At 37.5% G+C, this 18,312-nt stretch overlaps 1 protein-coding gene across 1 annotated transcript in view; it reads left to right on the forward strand.

Annotated features, from left to right (window-relative positions):
• The window catches only part of PDE11A (phosphodiesterase 11A), a 420,247-nt gene that overhangs the window by 39,039 nt on the left and 362,896 nt on the right, over window positions 1–18,312 (forward strand). Inside the window, exon 2 of the mRNA XM_025274296.3 lies at window positions 16,009–16,167. Coding sequence (XP_025130081.3) covers window positions 16,009–16,167 — 159 coding nt within the window. The remainder of the gene's footprint in view (window positions 1–16,008; window positions 16,168–18,312) is intronic.

An 18,312-nucleotide genomic window follows, 5' to 3' on the forward strand; every position in this document is an offset into this window, starting at 1 on the left:
GAACCACTAGATAGATGTAAAATTTTACCCAATTTTCCTACCTATATTAAGATACAATATTTTTCACCTTAACATATTAATGTGGTGAGCGACTTTAGTTGATCTTCTCATGATAAACCAATCTAGGATTCCTAGGAAATACGAGCTTGGTTGTAACAAATTACCTTTTAATTCACTGTCTGATTTGTTTTGTAAAAATGTTTATTTTTAGAGGCTTTGAATCTGTATTCATTCATTAGTGAGATTAGTTTATATTTTTCTTTGCTTATAATATCCGCATTTGGTTTTGAAAGCAAATCTATATCACAAATGATTTTTTTTTCCACTGTGGAATAGCTTGCATAAGATTAGAATTTCCCAGTGCTCAAATGTCTTGTGGAATTTCCTGGAAATCTGTCTGGTTCCTGTGTGTGTATGTGTGTGTGTATGTAATAGAACTATTTTGAACTGCTAAATCAATTTCTTTAAAGCTTGTAGGACTCTTAATGTTCTCTATTTTTTATGAGTTTTTTTTAAACTGTATATATTGTTTATTTCATAAGTTTTCAAGTTTATAAACACAAACATATTCATAATGTCTTATCTGTTTAATCTCTGTAGCAACTATAGCTTTGCCCTTTTTATTCCTCTCTTTTTCCCCTTTGATTATTTTCTCCAGAGATTTTTATGTTTTGTTACTTTTCTGACCTCTGTTGATCCTCTTCATTATATGTTTATTTTCTTTTACATTAACTTCTGCTCTTATTTTTATTATTTTCTCTCATTTTCTTGAGTTTATTTTGCTGTTCTTTTTTCTAATTCCTTATGGTCGGTTGATCACTTCAATAAGTTGTGCTTTGCTTTTTAATGGAAGCATCTAAGATGAAACTTTTAAGAACCTCTTTAATTATGTCCTACCATTTTGGTACATAATATTTAGTTATAATTTTCATTTTATTTATTTTTTGATTAATAGTTTAGAAATGTATTTTAAATTTTTAAATATTTTTCCTCTAGTTACTTTTTTTTTTAATAAAGTGCTTTGGTGTGAAATGATATATTTTGCATGATACCAATTATTTCACACAACTATTTAAAATTGGCCAGCTTTATGACCTAGCTCTTGGTCAGTTTTCACCAATGTTCAATGTCAGCTTGCCTGCTTATATGATGTGTCCTGTTGTGGGGTTTAGTGTGTCTCCAGATGTATCAGATGTACTTATATATGAGCATATGAGTGGGTGGTTATGGTGGGGTTCATAATACCCAATGATGCCCATTGATTATCTGTCTTTTTAAGTAAGACAGAGGGACTTACTTAGACAGAGGTACTCACTAATAAGTTTTAAAGTTGAACTTTCCATAGATATCGGAAGTGTATTATTGCTCTGTCTAAAGGAGCATGTCAAGGGCTTATAAATCTGAGAAACCAAGGATTTGTTATGGTTTCTGCTTTTGTTATTCCATCCTATGCAGTTCCTAAACCAAGGGAGAATTGTACTTGGGTTAATTGATTGCTCATTTTATTGAAGCATTTCAGAAGTAAATTATGATTCATAGAATGGTCCCTGATTCTGATTTCTTCTGTAAGAGTGAGTGCTAGCCGATATGCCCAATCTTTCTAACCCAGCAGAACCCAGACCTGCAAAATATTATGAATGGTATAGCTGACTGGATCTGCTAAGGGCTTGATCTAGTTCATAAAAACACCAGTGTAGCATTCTGCCAGCTGGCCTAGGAAATATTTGGAACAAGGCTGTAGGCAGGAGACCAGTTCTAGGAGGCACTAACCAACTCTGTCCAACGTGGAGTAACTTAGACAAGGCTGCCAAAAATCAGGCTGACTCAGTTCTCCAGCCAGTGTGTCTGTCTAGAAGACTCCTACTTGCAAGCATGTCTTAGAAAGTATCCTGACACTTTATCCAGGAAAAGGCACCATGGGTGCTGAGTCCACTCCTGTGTCTCTCTCGACTATTTATGAATGAGTCCTGCTGATGAAAACAGTCCTCTGGTGGAAACAAAGCATGTATTGACACCTTCAGTTTGACCCATTACTCTTCCTCTCAAATTTGAGGGCTAGAGATGCATGCCCCTGGTATTTTGTGGAGCACATGGCCATATACCTTCTGCAGGGAATCTGAGTATTCTCAGCACAGCTGCTTGTTTGCAGCCAAGCTAGGGTGAGCACCAGGGAAATAAAGCCTGGTATGGGAACAGGAAAGAAAGCCTTCAGGGGCACAGTGGCTGACAGTGGGGATGGGATGTGTATGGAACCAGCCAGGCCCGGGGACTAACCTAGAAGATCAGAGGGGAGCAGTGACATGCTGTTCCCAAGTCCTTTGTGCAGTGAGTGATGTGGCTTTTTCTAAACTGGGTTTTCAGTGGTTGAACATACTCTTGTGGCTAGATTTGTTCCTATCATTTTCTTCCAAACTTACATCTACTGGTTTAATAGTTTGGTGAGAATTTTGTTTTATAAACCAATATGAGGCTACTGATTTTTGATTTCTAGTATTCATCCTTTTAGTAAATCCAATGTTTTCCATCATTATACTGTATATGCTATGCTGCGTTAAGATGTTGTGATGTTTACCAGTTAAATGTGGAGAGGGTCAGAGTCTGAGAGAGTTGAAAGATCCATCCATTTCACATATTAGAACATTGCTCAACTGTAGTATCTTGGCAGTCTTTTTGTTCTTAGTTCTTTGTGATTTTCAGAAAATTTCAAATTCCTTTGATATTCCGTGTAGCAATTTAATTTGGCTTAATTTTTATGGCAAAGAGCTTTATAGCCAGGATGATAATGACTTTAAAAAATAACAGGGTGCTATGCCACTTTTCACATAATTTATGAAGATTGACCCACTCCCATCTTGAGAGTTGTCATTTGTTATATCTCACCTATCTATTTTACTTGCAACCCAATAGTATAATAACTTCTGTTTTTTTCAGGGATACTTTTGAAACCATAGTGCTGTCCCAAATACTAATCCCAATACTTTGAAGGAACTGTTTTTAAACTTTTTTTCCTTTGTCCCTTTCCCATGTCAGAATAAAATTATATATAGCATGTATAATAATAACCTATAATACTTTCTTATAGTAGTGCATATATACCATAACAATCAATTTCCTATTGAATATTTAGATATTTTTCATTTTTTACTTATGAATTTCTAGAATAAAACTACTGTATTGAAAAGTATGAAAATTTTAAAGGTTTTTATTACTTATTGCTGTGTTCACACATGCTTAGTCCCTCAGTCGTGTCTGACTCTTTGTGACCCCATGGACTGTAGCCCACCAGGCTCCTCTGTCCATGGGATCTTTCAGGGAAGAACACTAGAGTGGGTTACCATTTCCTCCTCCAGGGGATCTTCCTGACCCAGGGATCGAACCCATGTTTCCTGTGTCTCCTGCCTTGCAGGTGGATTCTTTATCTGCTGAGCCATGAGGGAAGCCCATACTTATTGTCCTCCATGTATATTGCACTAATTTGTATTCTCACCAGCAATGTAGTATACAAAAGTATTTCCACAAAAACTTTTGATTAAGTTAGGTATCTTGACACTTTAAATTTTAAATCTTTGCCAATTTTATAGAAAAACTATAACTGTTGTAACTTGACAGTTTTCATATATTTATATGAAATATGAAACTTTTTTCCTATCAGTATTTTCTTTTGTTAATTTCCAATTCCTACCTATTGCTCCTTTTTCCTAATTAATTTGTGATAATTCTGTATGTTTAGCATTTAACGCTTTGTCAGCCAGGTGTGTTTATATTTTTTCAACTTTGTTTTATTCTTAATTCTTTATATTTTTTTGAGATTTAAAATTTTTAATTTCTATTAGTCAAATCTCTCAGTATTTATGCTTCCTTCTTTTGGTATTATGGGTTGAGATACTTCCCCTTAAGACACGAGATAAATTTTCAGTTATATTTCTTCAATTCTTTTATTATTTTACTTTTGACATTTAATTTTTTAATTATAAAAATGTGTTAATATAATTTTCAAGTAAAGTAAATTATGATTTTATTTATTATGTCAGTATTCATTCTTGTCCTGAAACTTTTCACCATTTGTATTTCTGGTAAGAATATTAGCCAGAAAAAGAAAACAATGTTAGCTGAAATGAACAACTGAAAGAAATAGAATTGATCTTACTTTTACTGATTGTTTTGGTTAAAGGTTTGGTAGAAAAGAAGACCAACACTTGAACATAAGACCGATGACTTTTTGAGTGAAAATTTAGGATTTATTTGATAATACGTGGGATCTATGCATTCTCATATTATTGACTATTATAATTAATATTCAGACTGTTTTTCTCATAGTATTTCATGTTAAAATATGAAATGTGTTTTGGCAATGTTTGAGTAATCTATCCCACATTTGCAGTTCATCAAGAGATGAGTATATTTATGTCCTTATTCAGCTTGCAATTAATTTTGATGTATAATGTGAGAAAAGAATCTTACTTTCCCCAAATATGTGATGAACTGAATAACTTATTATTTTCTTACTGATTTGAAATTATACTCTAATTAAATACATTTATTCACACACATCTATACATATGTGTATATACACATATAAATTTGACTTTCTACTCTTTCATCAATTTTATGAACCAGTATCATACTTTTAATTATTGTAGCTTTAAGATATATTTTAATATTAAGTAATCATGTATTTATAATCATGTTCTCACAAGAAATAATGATTTAAAATATTTTTAAAACATTTTAAAATAAGTTTTAAAGTATTTTAGAACTTTTAGAATGTTTAAAAGCAAACTTAAAAATTACTTTTTAACATTAAGCTTTTGTCATACAGAAACAGTCACTTCCACTTATTAACAGTAAAACCTAATTAAAATATGTATTAAAATATAACATTTACACATCATACTAGAAATTACTATATTTTTCATAAATGTGGGGAAGTCAGATTCCGATTGATACAGCTGTTTACAAATCAGTTACATTTGGAGGCCACTTTCCAGTTGTCTCTGTTGCCCAGAGTGGAAAGAACAAATAGGCTTTCTGTTGGAGGTGATCCTTGTTGGGTTTTGTTTTTTTTTAAACCCAGAGCTTTTACTTAATTTTTTTTCCAGTTTTATCCAGATACAATCGACATATAGCGCTGTATAAGTTCAAGGTGTACAGCATATTGATTTGACTGAAATACATCATAAGATGATTACCACAATAAGTTTAATGAACATCTATGATCTTTTATTGAAGGCAAGAGGAAAAGGGGATGATAGAGGATGAGGTGGTTGGATAACATCACCGACTCAAAGGACATGAGTTTGAGCAAGCTCTGGGAGGTGGTGAAGGACAGGGAAGCCTGGCGTGCTGCAATTCATGGGATCTCAGAAAGTCGGACACGACTGAGAGACTGAACAACAAATGATCTTGTATAGATACAGAAGTAAAGAAATAGAAAAAACCTTTTCCTTTGTGATGAGAACTCTTAGGATTTACTCTCTTTGACAACTTTCTTGTTTAACATACAGCAGTGTTAATTGTTATGTTGTACATTACATTCCTAGCACTTACTTGTCTAATAACTAGAAGTTAGTACCTTTTGACCACCTTCCTCCAATTCTGCGCCCACCTCCCACATCTGGTCGCCGCAAATCTAATCTCTTCTCCTATGGTCCTTGTCAAACAAGTGATTGAGGCCAAATCTCTAGTGTGTCACTGTTAATCTTGACTCCTGATTTAGACCTGGCTTTCCATGCATCACTGTTTTTGACTTTGGCTTTTCCTGTAGTCCTTGCTTCCTGACTGGTGTCTGAACCACAACCCCATGTTGACAGTCCTTTGTCCATAGTCACAGACTTATTGGCTTTCTTGGTTCTACCTGTAGGCTCACCTCCCTGATTCACCAAAGTCCTTAGATGGCTTCACTGTGCCAGAAAGAAAGGTGCTTCTAGCCTGCTGACTTACCATGGCTGTCTCTTCATATGGTGATGTTCGGCTCAGACATATTAATTATACATAATAAATCTTATAGAGCATGGAGTTGCATTTTAACTCCACATACAATTTATCTGCACACTTACAATGTATCTTTAATAGCTACCTGTCCCATCTATTAAAGAAATTTAAGATTTCATCATTTTGTTTCATACCCTACCACCTCACCAACTTTGGTTTCAGCTGTGCTGTGGTTCTTCCATTTTCCTCTGTCTTAAGATATATTTGTATCTCTTAGTATGGGGAGGGAGGAGGGAGGAGGGTTCGGGATGGGGAACACGTGTATACCTGTGGCGGATTCATGTTGATATATGACAAAACCAATACAATATTGTAAAGTTAAAAAATAAAAAAAAAAATTTTAAAAAAGAAAGATAAATAATAACAGCCATGATGACAACAATAAGATAGGACCAAACAAAAGTGCCAACTAAGAGAAATGAAGAAAAGAGAAATAAGATCAGCAAACCAAGTTTACTTTAGCAGCACAGCTGAAGGAGAGTAAGTTGGTAATATGTGTATACCAAGTCATTTCAGTCATGTCTGACTCTGTTACCCTGTGGACTGAAGCCCACAAGGCGCCTCTGTCCATGGGATTTCCTAGACAAGAATACCAGAATGGGTTGTCATGCCCTCCTCCAGGGCATCTTCCTGACCCAGGAATTGAACCAGGATCTGCTGCACTGGCAGGCAAATTCTTCACTGCCGAGCCACCAGGGAAGCCCAACTTGGTAATAACAATGACCAAATAGAAAAGTAACTTGGTAATAACAACGGCTGTTTCTAAACTTCATCAGTTCAGTTCAGTTCAGTCGCTCAGTCATGTCTGACTCCTTGCGACCCCATGAATTGTAACATGCCAGGCCTCCCCGTCCATTACCAACTCCCGGAGTTCACTCAAACTCACGTCCATCGAGTTGGTGATGCCATCCAGCCATCTCATCCTCTGTCATCCCCTTCTCCTCCTGCCCCCAATCCCTCCCAGCATCAGAGTCTTTTCCAATGAGTCAACTCTTCCCATGAGGTGGCCAAAGTACTGGAGTTTCAGCTTTAGCATCATTCCTTCCAAAGAAATCCCAGGACTGATCTCCTTTGGGATGGACTGGTTGGATCTCCTTGCAGTCCAAGGGACTCTCAAGAGTCTTCTCCAACACCACAGTTCAAAAGCAAAAGTTACAAAAAGTTCAAAGTTTCTAAACCTCATATTAAGTTCTTTTATAGTGTCTGTTAACTACTAATTCAGTTTGGAAGACTTAAATGAATTTAAGTGTGTCCTTCAAGCATTAAACAAATAAGGCTGACTTGTACATATTTATAAACTGCTCTACCACCTACCACTTCATGGGAAATAGATGGGGAAACAGTGGAAACAGTGTCAGACTTTATTTTTCCGGGCTCCAAAATCACTGCAGATGGTGACTGCAGCCATGAAATTAAAAGACACTTACTCCTTTGAAAGAAAGTTATGACCAACCTAGACAGCATATTCAAAAGCAGAGACATTACTTTGCCAACAAAGGTCCATCTAGTCAAGGCTATGGTTTTTCCAGTCGTCATGTATGGATGTGAAAGTTGAACTGTGAAGAAGGCTGAGCGCCAAAGAATTGATGCTTTTGAACTGTGGTGTTGGAGAAGACTCTTGAGAGTCCCTTGGACTGCAAAGAGATCCAACCAGTCTATCCTAAAGGAGATCAGTTCTGGGTGTTCATTGGAAGGACTGATGCTGAGGCTGAAACGCCAATATTTTGGCCACTTCATGCAAAGAGTTGACTCATTGGAAAAGACTCTGATGCTGGGAGGGATTGGGAGTAGGAGAAGAAGGGGACGACAGAGGATGAGATGGCTGGATGGCATCACTAACTCGATGGTCGTTGAGTTTGACTGAACTCTGGGAGTTGGTGATGGACAGGGAGGCCTGGCGTGCTGCGATTTATGGGGTCGCAAAGAGTCAGACACGACTGAGTGACTGAACTGAACTGAATCACCTACCACACCGCTTCAGGTCCTAAAAGAGTAACACTTCAAAAACATACGTACTTTTGGGGAATATTTTGTAGTATTTAAAACTCTACACATTTGTGTGTGTGTGTGTGTGTGTAAAAGAATTCAGAGGGAAGATTTTTGTTTGCTGTTGAGCAATGACATTCTGTGAATACATATTAAGAACAACAGTGATAATTTTGTACTTTTTCTCGGCAAGTATCAAATTAGGATGCTCAAAGCATTAGCTATCTAGTTACCATATGCCGTGTCTTTGTTTTTGTGCAGTGTATTCTCAAGCCTTCCATCAATTCAGAACAATTAATTATACTTCTTTGTATGGAGAAAAGCAGAATAGTACATATTAAATTGTTAAAGACTAATCAAAATTTTTGAAAGCTTAGCTTTCCAAGCAATTTTGGGAAAATAAGTGGTGTTTATGATCAGTCATAAATGTGAGGAGATACTTCTATGAATTGGAATTAAATGGGTGTTACTGATGTACCAATAAAAGCAGTTTTAAGCTTCAGACAGTTGGTCAATCTATTGGTTTGCATTTCAATGACTTATTCATTTTATATTTTATATTTCCATTAACTTCTCTTCATTTGCAGCTCCATAAACCATTTGAAAGAGGATGTAGATGAGATGTGGGACTGAACTTGGTCTTCAAACCTTTTGTTGTTGGGAGAAGGGCAGTAGGGTTCTGGGTAAGATATGCAGGCCAGTGCACTAAGCCTCTGAGGAAAGTCGGTGGAAAACATAACCAAGCTAACCAAACCAAAAGCTAACAAACAAATGTTCTGAAAACTCTAAAGTAGTAGTTCACAAGGTCCCTCAGACCCCTGGCAGCCTTGGGCTTATTAAAGGACCTCTAATTCTGTGGTTCTTAACCCTGACCAACAGTTAGAAGTCAGATCCCCTGCGCAACCCCTCCTCCCACCAGTTATGATTTAATTGGTCAGGATGGGGCTAGGGCATGAGCAGTTACCTAAAGCTCAGCAAGTGACCCCAGTGTCAGGAAGAGTTGCTAGCAACTGCTCTGTTCTTATGAACACCTAACAACATCTGTAGACCGAAGTATTACCATATACATACACGTGTCATGTATTACTTTTCCTTTGTAATCTATGGAAACAATAACTCAGATACAAATTCATTAAATGGTTCATGGAGTTAATAGAAGCTTTTTTGTATTTACATGCTTTCTCATCTATGTCCCATCATGTGGACATTTTCAAACGAAGAGTTTGATAACCTTGGCTATGACCTTGGCTATGAAGGGCTCAGAGTAGAGTTGAGATTGTGGTTAAAATAATCACCCTTATAGGTGGTCAAGACTAGTTCTTGGCTAAATCACAAGCCCTGGATAATCTTACTCTAAAGTGTTTGGGAGAGAGCTCTCAAACACAGAGAGAGTAAAAGAGATTTGTGTGATGCATCCTTGCTATGATTCTGAGAACTGAGTGAGATTCTTAGCTCTGGCTCCTGCCTTGGGGAGCCTTGAGTGGCTTCTTTGAGAAAGTGAAAAGAAGACAGGATAGATTCCCTTTTGCTTTGAGGCTTCTTACGTGGCTCTGAAATATGTCTCCTTGGGGCAGCCCCGGTTTCTCGAGTGCAATGAACATAGCTCTTTCTTTCAAGGACCTGAGGCTCAGACTGAAGAAGTTAGTTCTGTCTACAGCCTAAGTGGACCTCGTGGGTGGGACCTGCTTTCTGGGTGTGTTCTGTGGCATCATGTTCAACCCAGGAATGTGCAGAGGAGTCTGCAAGCCCAAGATCCTGGCTCAGAAGTATATCTATGGTTCTCTCTGTAGTGGGCATAGGTCAGTTCCATTGCTAAAAGACAAAATTGCTTTTGGCCTTATGTCTTGATCTTTTTAAATATTAAAAATAATAGCTAGGTGTCAAATGCAAAAGGTAGTTCTGCACAGAAGGCACTGGGATCCCTGCACTTCTCAAGAACAGTTATACTTAAGATATCTGTGGTAGGAAAAATATTATGACATAAAAATGCTTGAAGCAAGAAGAGTCTGCCACAATCATAAGAAACTCATTCCAGATTTTAACAACCTTATTAAAGAAGCTCTTACTTTAATTTATTAGAAATCTCTCCTGTTGTAGATCATTTCTTGTTTTTTTATCCTCCGGGAGATGAATACAAATTGGACACCATTCTCTACGTGGTATTTCATTATCGACCTGGAGGCATTTGTTAATTTCCTTTTTAAGTTTCCATTTCCAGCAATAAATAGGCCCAATGTTTTTCTCTTCTTACTTCCCCTGTCTCCTCCTTACCTCGCTTTCTGTGAAACTTTGCTGGTGTGTGTGGTAAACTCCTGAAGACCTCTGGTAAAGTTATTGAGCAGAGTCCTTCATTCTTATCTAAGTACTCCCTTCTTGGGCACTTCCCTGGTGGTCCAGTGGTTATGACTCCAAGCTTCCACTGCAGGAGGCATGAGTTTGATCCCACATGCTGAGTGGCCAAAAAAAGAAAGAAAGAAAATTAGTCTCTTCTTTGCATTCCAAGTCCATTTCCTGAGATTAGAACACTTTCCTACCTACCTATCTATGTCTCAAACATGGCAGCGCTATCACCCCGTGAATGGCCCATGATTAAACTGCAGAACAGCCACAAGGGAACTCTTATTTCCCGCTCAGCATTTGTCCCCTTCCTGTGTTCATCACTCAGTGAATCTCTGCACTGGATACATGGAGTTTTTTTTTTTTACTTCTCTATTAAATAGCATTAGCAACCTTACATCAAATTAATCAGCAAGTCCTATTGATTCTACCTCCTAAATATCTTTCAACTCAGTCCTTTCCATCACCCCTCCCACCAGTAGCCACCGTCTCAGTCTAGAGATGGTATCTCTCTCACCTGGATCTCTAGTTTCCTGCTCATTCTTTACCTTTAAGCCATACGGACTCTTTCTGAAATGAGGAATCAGTCACATTACTCCCTCCTACCTTCTTAAAACCCTCTAGTGACTCCCCCTGTCCTCTATGGTAAATTTACAATTTAAAAACCTGGTTACTAAGCACCCTTTCGTCAGCCTCCAGCTGCTGGGTTTTGTTCCATCTCTGGCTCTTCCCTAGAGGATCATCTTCAACTTCTTTCATTTCCTCAGATTCATCACCTTTCTATTGCCTCCGAGTCTTAAATACTCTTCCCTCTTCCTGGGACACTGATCCTTTGGCTGGCAACTTAAAAATTTTGCTTTCCTTGAGAGATCCACCCCGACCCCACCTGTCCCCACAGTGTGAGTTCCACAGTGCCCTAAGTTTCGCTGCTTGGCTAGCAAGATCTATTTTTTGCTATCTTCCATTTTTAAGCTTTCATTCTTTCTACAATATCAGAGTAATATGTCCCTTTATTTAGTTATCCTTAGTTCTCCTCATCTCCTGCCATTAATTTATACCTCAATTTTGGGCTCAGCTTTCTTAATTTTCTTAAATTGGAAATTAATCTAGAGGATTAATATAATTAGGGAGGTAGGCAATTGTATCAACTCTTCTGACCTCTCATTAGATGAATTATATCAAATTTTGAGTTAATTTGGGAGAATATTCCCATAAATAGTGTGATGAAGACATGGACAAAGTATGTTTTACCATGCATTATATTTAAAAAACCATTAAGACTTAATGAAATGAATCATTCTTCTCAGCTTTTAAATTGGAAGATTAACACTTACCACATATATCAACATAATTATCTTTTTCTCCTCTAGTTAGAAGTTTATCAGGTGAATGTAGAGAGTTGAAAAGAGGGTGCAGAGGGTTTACTATATTTTTATTCCCCTTGGTCATGACCAGGCACCCGTATGTCTGTTGTTTCCATGTGGCTTTGACTATTTTGGCAATGAATACCCCATAGTCTTGGTGGTTGATTAACTCAGAGTTGGACTCTGGTGGATGAGGCCCTTCTCCAGAGATACAGACCATCACAAAGATAAGAGCAGAAAGGTTCGCCTATTCCAGAGTGGATTTTCCAGTCCAGTCTCACAGGGTCCACATCACTAATATATAACCACCAAAATACATGCCATGACATCATCTTTTTTCCTTCCCATTTTAAGGCTTTTTTCTCATTAATGAACTTTATTGATCTTACTAGTGACTAAGCTCTTCATCATTTTGGACAATTGGTCTTATATGAGAATCATTTATGAGCATTTAAAACCAATTAAAAATCAAAGCTTCATACTGATTGATTCAACCTTCTCAGGTAATTCTCACCTGCAGCCAGAGTAAAGAACCACTGGTTTAGGTCACAGGATGCACTCACTGATTTATCAACCTTTTTTTTTTTTAATTTTTAAATGTTTTTATCAACCTTCTTGGCTTTCTTTATATGTAGACTTTCACCTTCATCTCACTGTTCCCCATCCCAGTAAATGGTGCTTCCATTTATACAGCTTCTTGAATTAAAACCTAAGATTCTTCGTCTTTCTCTAGTCCCCCATCCCCAACCAGTGTGTCAGGAAGTACTGTGAACTCAATGTATCCATCTATTTCTCCTTGCCTCCACTGCTTTCTTTTAACCCAGACCACCGTCTTGCCTTTCCTGGACCACTGACATTTCCTAACTGGTTTTTCCTATTCCAACCCTATCTCATCTTCCACAAAGTTCTTAACTTTTAAAAAATAGTCTTAAACTTTTATTGTAAAATATTTCAAACTTTTAGATAAGAATGGGCCATCAAGGTTTATAGAGTCTTAACATTGTACTATATTTGCTTCAAAGTTTGTTTGTTTGTTTGTTTTTTAGCAAGGAAAAATCGGTTGTTAAGAGCTGAAGCCTCACCCTCTCTCTCCCTCATGCCATCTCCTCTCTCCCTCCCTGGAGCTAACCAACCATGCATATCAGTTTAGAGTTTATTATTTTTATGCATGCAGTGTACTTTGCTACATAATATTTAGCATTATTTTTAAATATTGGTGGTATTATATAGATGGTATCAGATTGTAGCACTTTGCTTCATTTAACATGTTTTTGATATTTGTTCATGTTAATACAAGAAGCTTTGGTTTATTCATTTAAATTGTTGTAGAGTGTATCAAAACAAGACATCATAAGGTATCTTTCTGTTGACCATTCAAATGACTTCCAGGTTTTTTCTTTTCATAATTGATGTTGCAGTAAACATGTACATCTCTCTATGGTGCATGTGTAATAGTACCTCTAAATATATGCCAAGAAGTGAAATATGATGGAGTCTCAGGGCCTTTTTAACTTTCTAATATTTTGCATAATTGCAATATAGTTTTTAGAAAAAATTTCTATTACTCAGGAAAAATGTTGTGGAGCACCTCTAATATGCCAGTATGAGGTAGTAAATGAGAGACAAAAGCTTTTCTGTCTTAGATCTTATATACCAGTGGCAGGAGAACAAATAAACTGAGATGATGCTTTCAGAGAATACTGAGTGCTGAAATGAATCATCGCATCCTTCTGCTTCAAGATCTTCGGTGATTTTCCATTAGGAATAATGTAACTCCTGCCTAGTCCTGTTAAGACTTGGCACTCCCTGGCTCCTGCCTTCCTCTTCCATTCTCCCTTTGGCTTCCTGTTTTCTTGCCTTTGACCTTTGAGTTTGGGGAAACTACTAAGCTTTTTCTTGCTTCTGGACCTTCACATATACAATGTTTCAGCTTCCCAGAAAGTTTTCCCCACCATTCTTTGACTGACAAATTATTCCTCGTGAATCAAGTCTGAGCTTACTTGTCCTGTCTTCAGAGAGACCTTCCTTGATCCCCAGAAGAATATATCCCTTCTTTTGAGTCTGTCTCATGGCACCTTGCTTCTTACTCAGTATCAGTTACCACACTATATGGCATAGATTTGTATACCTGTCACCTGCCTCGCCTGCTAGACTGCATGTGCCATGACGGCCGGGATGATGCTCACAGCCTGATACATGGTGGCTCCTCAGTGAACGAAAAACACAAAAGTAGTAATGCAAATTAGTGTTTTTCTGAAAGTTTGGTTGCAGGCTCATTTTGAGCAGGCGATTTGGTTTTGCTTGGCTTTTGATTTCTGTGTCTCCTTTAGGGCTCCACTCTTCCTAACTAAGGGTTTAGAATGGCCTCCAGAAGTCCTGGACCAGAATCAGGCCTTAGTAGAAGAGGACTCCAGGCCTTTTGATTGTGGGGTTAGCACAGCACTCATAGAAGGCCAACAGTGTTTGCCCTGGGGGCTCTCACCTTGTCCACAGCCAGCCTCCCTAGGTCCTCAGTCATAAAATTCGGTTCTAGATGGTGGTAGATGACAGTGCCTTGCTTCTTTTTTTTTTTTTTTTTTTTGCTTTTTTTAGGATTTCCAACTAAAATATTGTTTTTTTTTCTTTTTAATTTTATTTTATTTTTAAACTTTACATAACTGTATTAGTTTTGCCAAATATCAAAATGAATCTGCCACAGGTATACATGTGTTCCCCATCCTGAACCCTCCTCCCTCCTCCCTCCCCATTCCATCCCTCTGGGTCGTCCCAGTGCACCAGCCCCAAGCATCCTATTTTTAAGCCTCTTTCAACAAGGAAATGTCAAGAGCACTGGGAGAGGCCTCAGTTCAGCCCCTAGCTTGAAACAGTGAGCCTGGATCCAGTTCTTCTTCTTCCTTGGAATGTTTTTAGTGCCCATTACCCTGTCAGAAGCCAGTCTTTGCTCTCTCTCTCTCTCACTCTCTCCTTCCTTCCTTCTCTTTCCTCCCACCCTCCCTCCCTTCCTTCTCTTCTTTCATTCCTTCCTTTTTCTTGCTTTCCATTTGAAATTAAATTCAAGGTATTATGACATTTCATCTCAAAATACTCTAGCATGCATATCCTAAAGATAAGAACATTCTCCTACATCATTACAATATCACCATCACACCCAAGAAATTATGTATTGACACATGATATTACCTAATATATAAAGTTCTTGTTCAACTTTCTCTAGTCATCTTCCCCCTAAATTGCACAACACTTTTCAATGTCATTTAGGTTTCAGATCTCTTCAGTCTTCTTTAAACCAGCACAGCTCCCACGGCTTTATTTCATCTCTCATGATACTGACATTTTTGAAGAGTCTAGGTCAGGCTTCTGATAGAACGACTGATGATCTGCATTTTTCCTAATTTTCTTTTCCTGAATGATCAGATTCAGAGGTTGGACAAAAGCATCCCACATTCTTGATGATGTTGTGTCCTTCTTATAGCACCACATCAGGGAGGCACGTGGTGCTATTTTGTCCCATTAATGGTGGTGGTAAGTTTGATCATTTTTTAAATCTTATGTCCATCAGATCTTTAATAAAAAGACATCTTTTCCTCTTTGAATTTAATGAGGAATCTGTGGGATAGCACTTTGAGACTAAGTGAATAACTTGTTTAACAGTAATTTTTCACCTAATGGTATTGGCATCTTGATTGGCATCATTGATTAATGATTCTTGCTTGTATCCATTATTGCCCTGGTAGTTGCAAAATAGGTACTATATAATTTTATCATTTCTTCCATGTTTTTAGCTAACATTCTGTAAAGAAACCTGTTACCTCCTTCCTTCCCATTACATTAAAAACATTTTTTAAAGTATTTAAAAAGTATCAGTATGGGCTCACACATTCTATTTTTTCCCCACAGGATCATTTGACTGGAAGAAAAGTAGTGCTTTTTTGCATTTTTTCATAATACTTAATATATTTATTATGTATTTTTCTTATATAATACTTTGTAGCCAGTTGTCTATGCGAAATAACATATTTTAGTAAATAGCATAGTGTGAAGTTCTATAAAAAACACTTCCTGCTCCCCCAGTTTTGATATGTTGTTGTGGTGGGGTTTAAAGTTTCTCTTTTCGTTTATCATGGGTAACAACTATGGGGGTGATTTGTTTTCATTTATACTCCTTTGGTGAATTCAACATGCAATCAAATCTGTTCTTGTTATTAAAAATCAGTGAGGTGACATTCCCAACAGTAAGTTCTTATACACAGAAATAGACAAAAATACACTTCTCTCTCCTCCTTGACAATAAGGCACATGCAATTAATGCCCTCTCTTGTCTTATTTTTAGGATCGAAGATTCAATGATGAAATTGACAAGCTAACTGGGTACAAGACAAAGTCATTACTGTGCATGCCTATCCGAAGCAGTGACGGTGAGATCATTGGCGTGGCCCAAGCGATCAATAAGATTCCTGAGGGTGCCCCATTTACTGAAGATGATGAAAAAGTAAGACTGCGTGCATTTTGTGATTTGTACTTTTCTTCTTGATCACTGATTGCTATTCTCCCTGAAAAGGAAAGGAATTATGTGAATAGCTGTTGGATTAGACCATTCATGGATCAAATAACTTTTTCTCCTATTGTATGAAATATAATGGGAGCTTTTTTTTTGCCATATCATAGAATGTAGTATAATTGAAAATAATTACTTCGTATTCACCTTAACTTGCTTTTCATTGCAATCCCCAGTAGTTTTCTTGTTATTCCCTAATCTTTACATTCCTTATAAATAAGCTTTTTAATTGAGGATCATAATACCAGCACACACAGCCCAAGGGAAGATAGGGGAGATAAAAAGATTACTGTGTTTCACAAACTCAGCCCTTTTCTTATATTTTTATAACCACTGTGAAGAATTATTTTCTCAGTTCTTCTATAAAAATCTCAATAAAATGAATGTTATTTAATTGTTATTCCAAATTGCTAATAAAAAGGACATTATTTTTGTCTCTGAAGAGCAGCTGACCTTGGTAGAAAGGATGTACTTTTTGCTCTGAAATGTTGAATTTTCTCACCAGTATTTTCTCCACCAGCTCATTTTAAAAGAGAGCACTTCAAAGAGCTGAGGTTCTGGCTTCGAATCTCTTTCCATTCATGTTGAATAGAACCTGGTGGAATATTTATAAAATCTGTGGTAAAAGCAAACCTCAAGTTAATTTGTTTAGGTTTATGATTGCCATACTCCTGTTTGATTCTAAAAAGCACTTTATAATTTAACCTTCTGGCTGTGAGATTGCTATTTGCCAGTGCTGATTACTAATGCATTAAATTAATACAAATGTTCTGGTATAGAAGGTCAACATAAAATATGATTATAAGGAAAAAGATTTTTAAGAGAGTCTTTTATTGAGAGGTCATTTATCTAGTCAGATTTACACAGCCCAAATCCCAGGAAAGGCTGATAAACTCTTACTATGCGATAGGACCTCAGGCAAGGTCTTACCTGTTCAATAATCAGCTACAGGGTGCAGAGTACTTGTGTTGGGCCATGAGAAACAAAGGTAAATTCCAGACGTGCTGTGCTGCGTGGTCTGCACAAGGAAGAAGGGGAGGTCAGCAATTAGATATTCTAGGACTGCTGTGAGTGCCTAGGAAAGGGAGAGCGAGGCTCCCTCGAAGACTCTGAAGAGGCTTCCTGGAGGAGATGGCCTCTGATCGGACCTCTGAAGAAAGCTTTTTTAAGACAAAGCTAGGTGAGAAGGTGACGCTGTTTAGGAACACATAAAATGTAGTCTACCTCATTCACTATGCAAATATTTCCATGGAATATGCAGGTAGAACAAACATTTTATTTTGCTCCTTTTGTACCAAAGATGACAGTCTTATAATTATATACCTCCTATAAGGACTTATGGGCTTCGCTGGTGGCTTGGATGGTAAAGAATCTGCCTGCAAAGCAGGAGACACAGGTTCAATCCCTGGGATGGGAATATACAGTGGAGAAGGGAATGGCTACCCACTCCAGAGTCCTCGCCTGGAGAATTCCATGGATAGAGGAGCTTGGCGGGCCACAGTCTGTGGGGTCACAAAGAATCAGACACAACTGAGCAACTTTCACAGGGACATAAAAAGGACTTATAGGAGGATTTGAGTTTGGTTTTTCCAAACGTAATAGCATCTCCCAAATAGTTGAATTTATACACAGATATTAGTCTTGCTTTGACTCTGTGTCCTTCATTTAAGAGGATTCTGTTATATATTTAATTCTCATCTCTGATTCCATTTATGTTAGATTTATTTTCTGGACTTTTCTCAGTGGGTTTGCACTTAGAATCTAGGACTTCATAAACTCGGGATGATTGAAAGGGAAGGTCTGCAGCGGGCCTTGTTCCTGTCTAGAACAGTGTCAGTGCTTAGCTCTGCGGAGAATGAGGGCCAGGCCCAAGCTTCAGCCTGGCTGAGGACAAGTAGCCTGCTTTGGGTGAGCCACTTAAACTCTGACTTTCAGTTTCCTGTTTGGTCAACTAGACTGTCTACCATTCTACAGCATGAGAGCTTAATAAGGTCATCACTAGCAAATACTTTTCAAAGTATGAGAAACTAGGCAAATGTAAACATAATTTTTTTTAAAAAGCTAACATTTTCCCAAAGA

Source organism: Bubalus bubalis, chromosome 2 (assembly GCF_019923935.1).
Source record: "Bubalus bubalis isolate 160015118507 breed Murrah chromosome 2, NDDB_SH_1, whole genome shotgun sequence".
In the NCBI taxonomy this organism is placed as follows: Eukaryota; Metazoa; Chordata; class Mammalia; order Artiodactyla; family Bovidae; genus Bubalus; species Bubalus bubalis.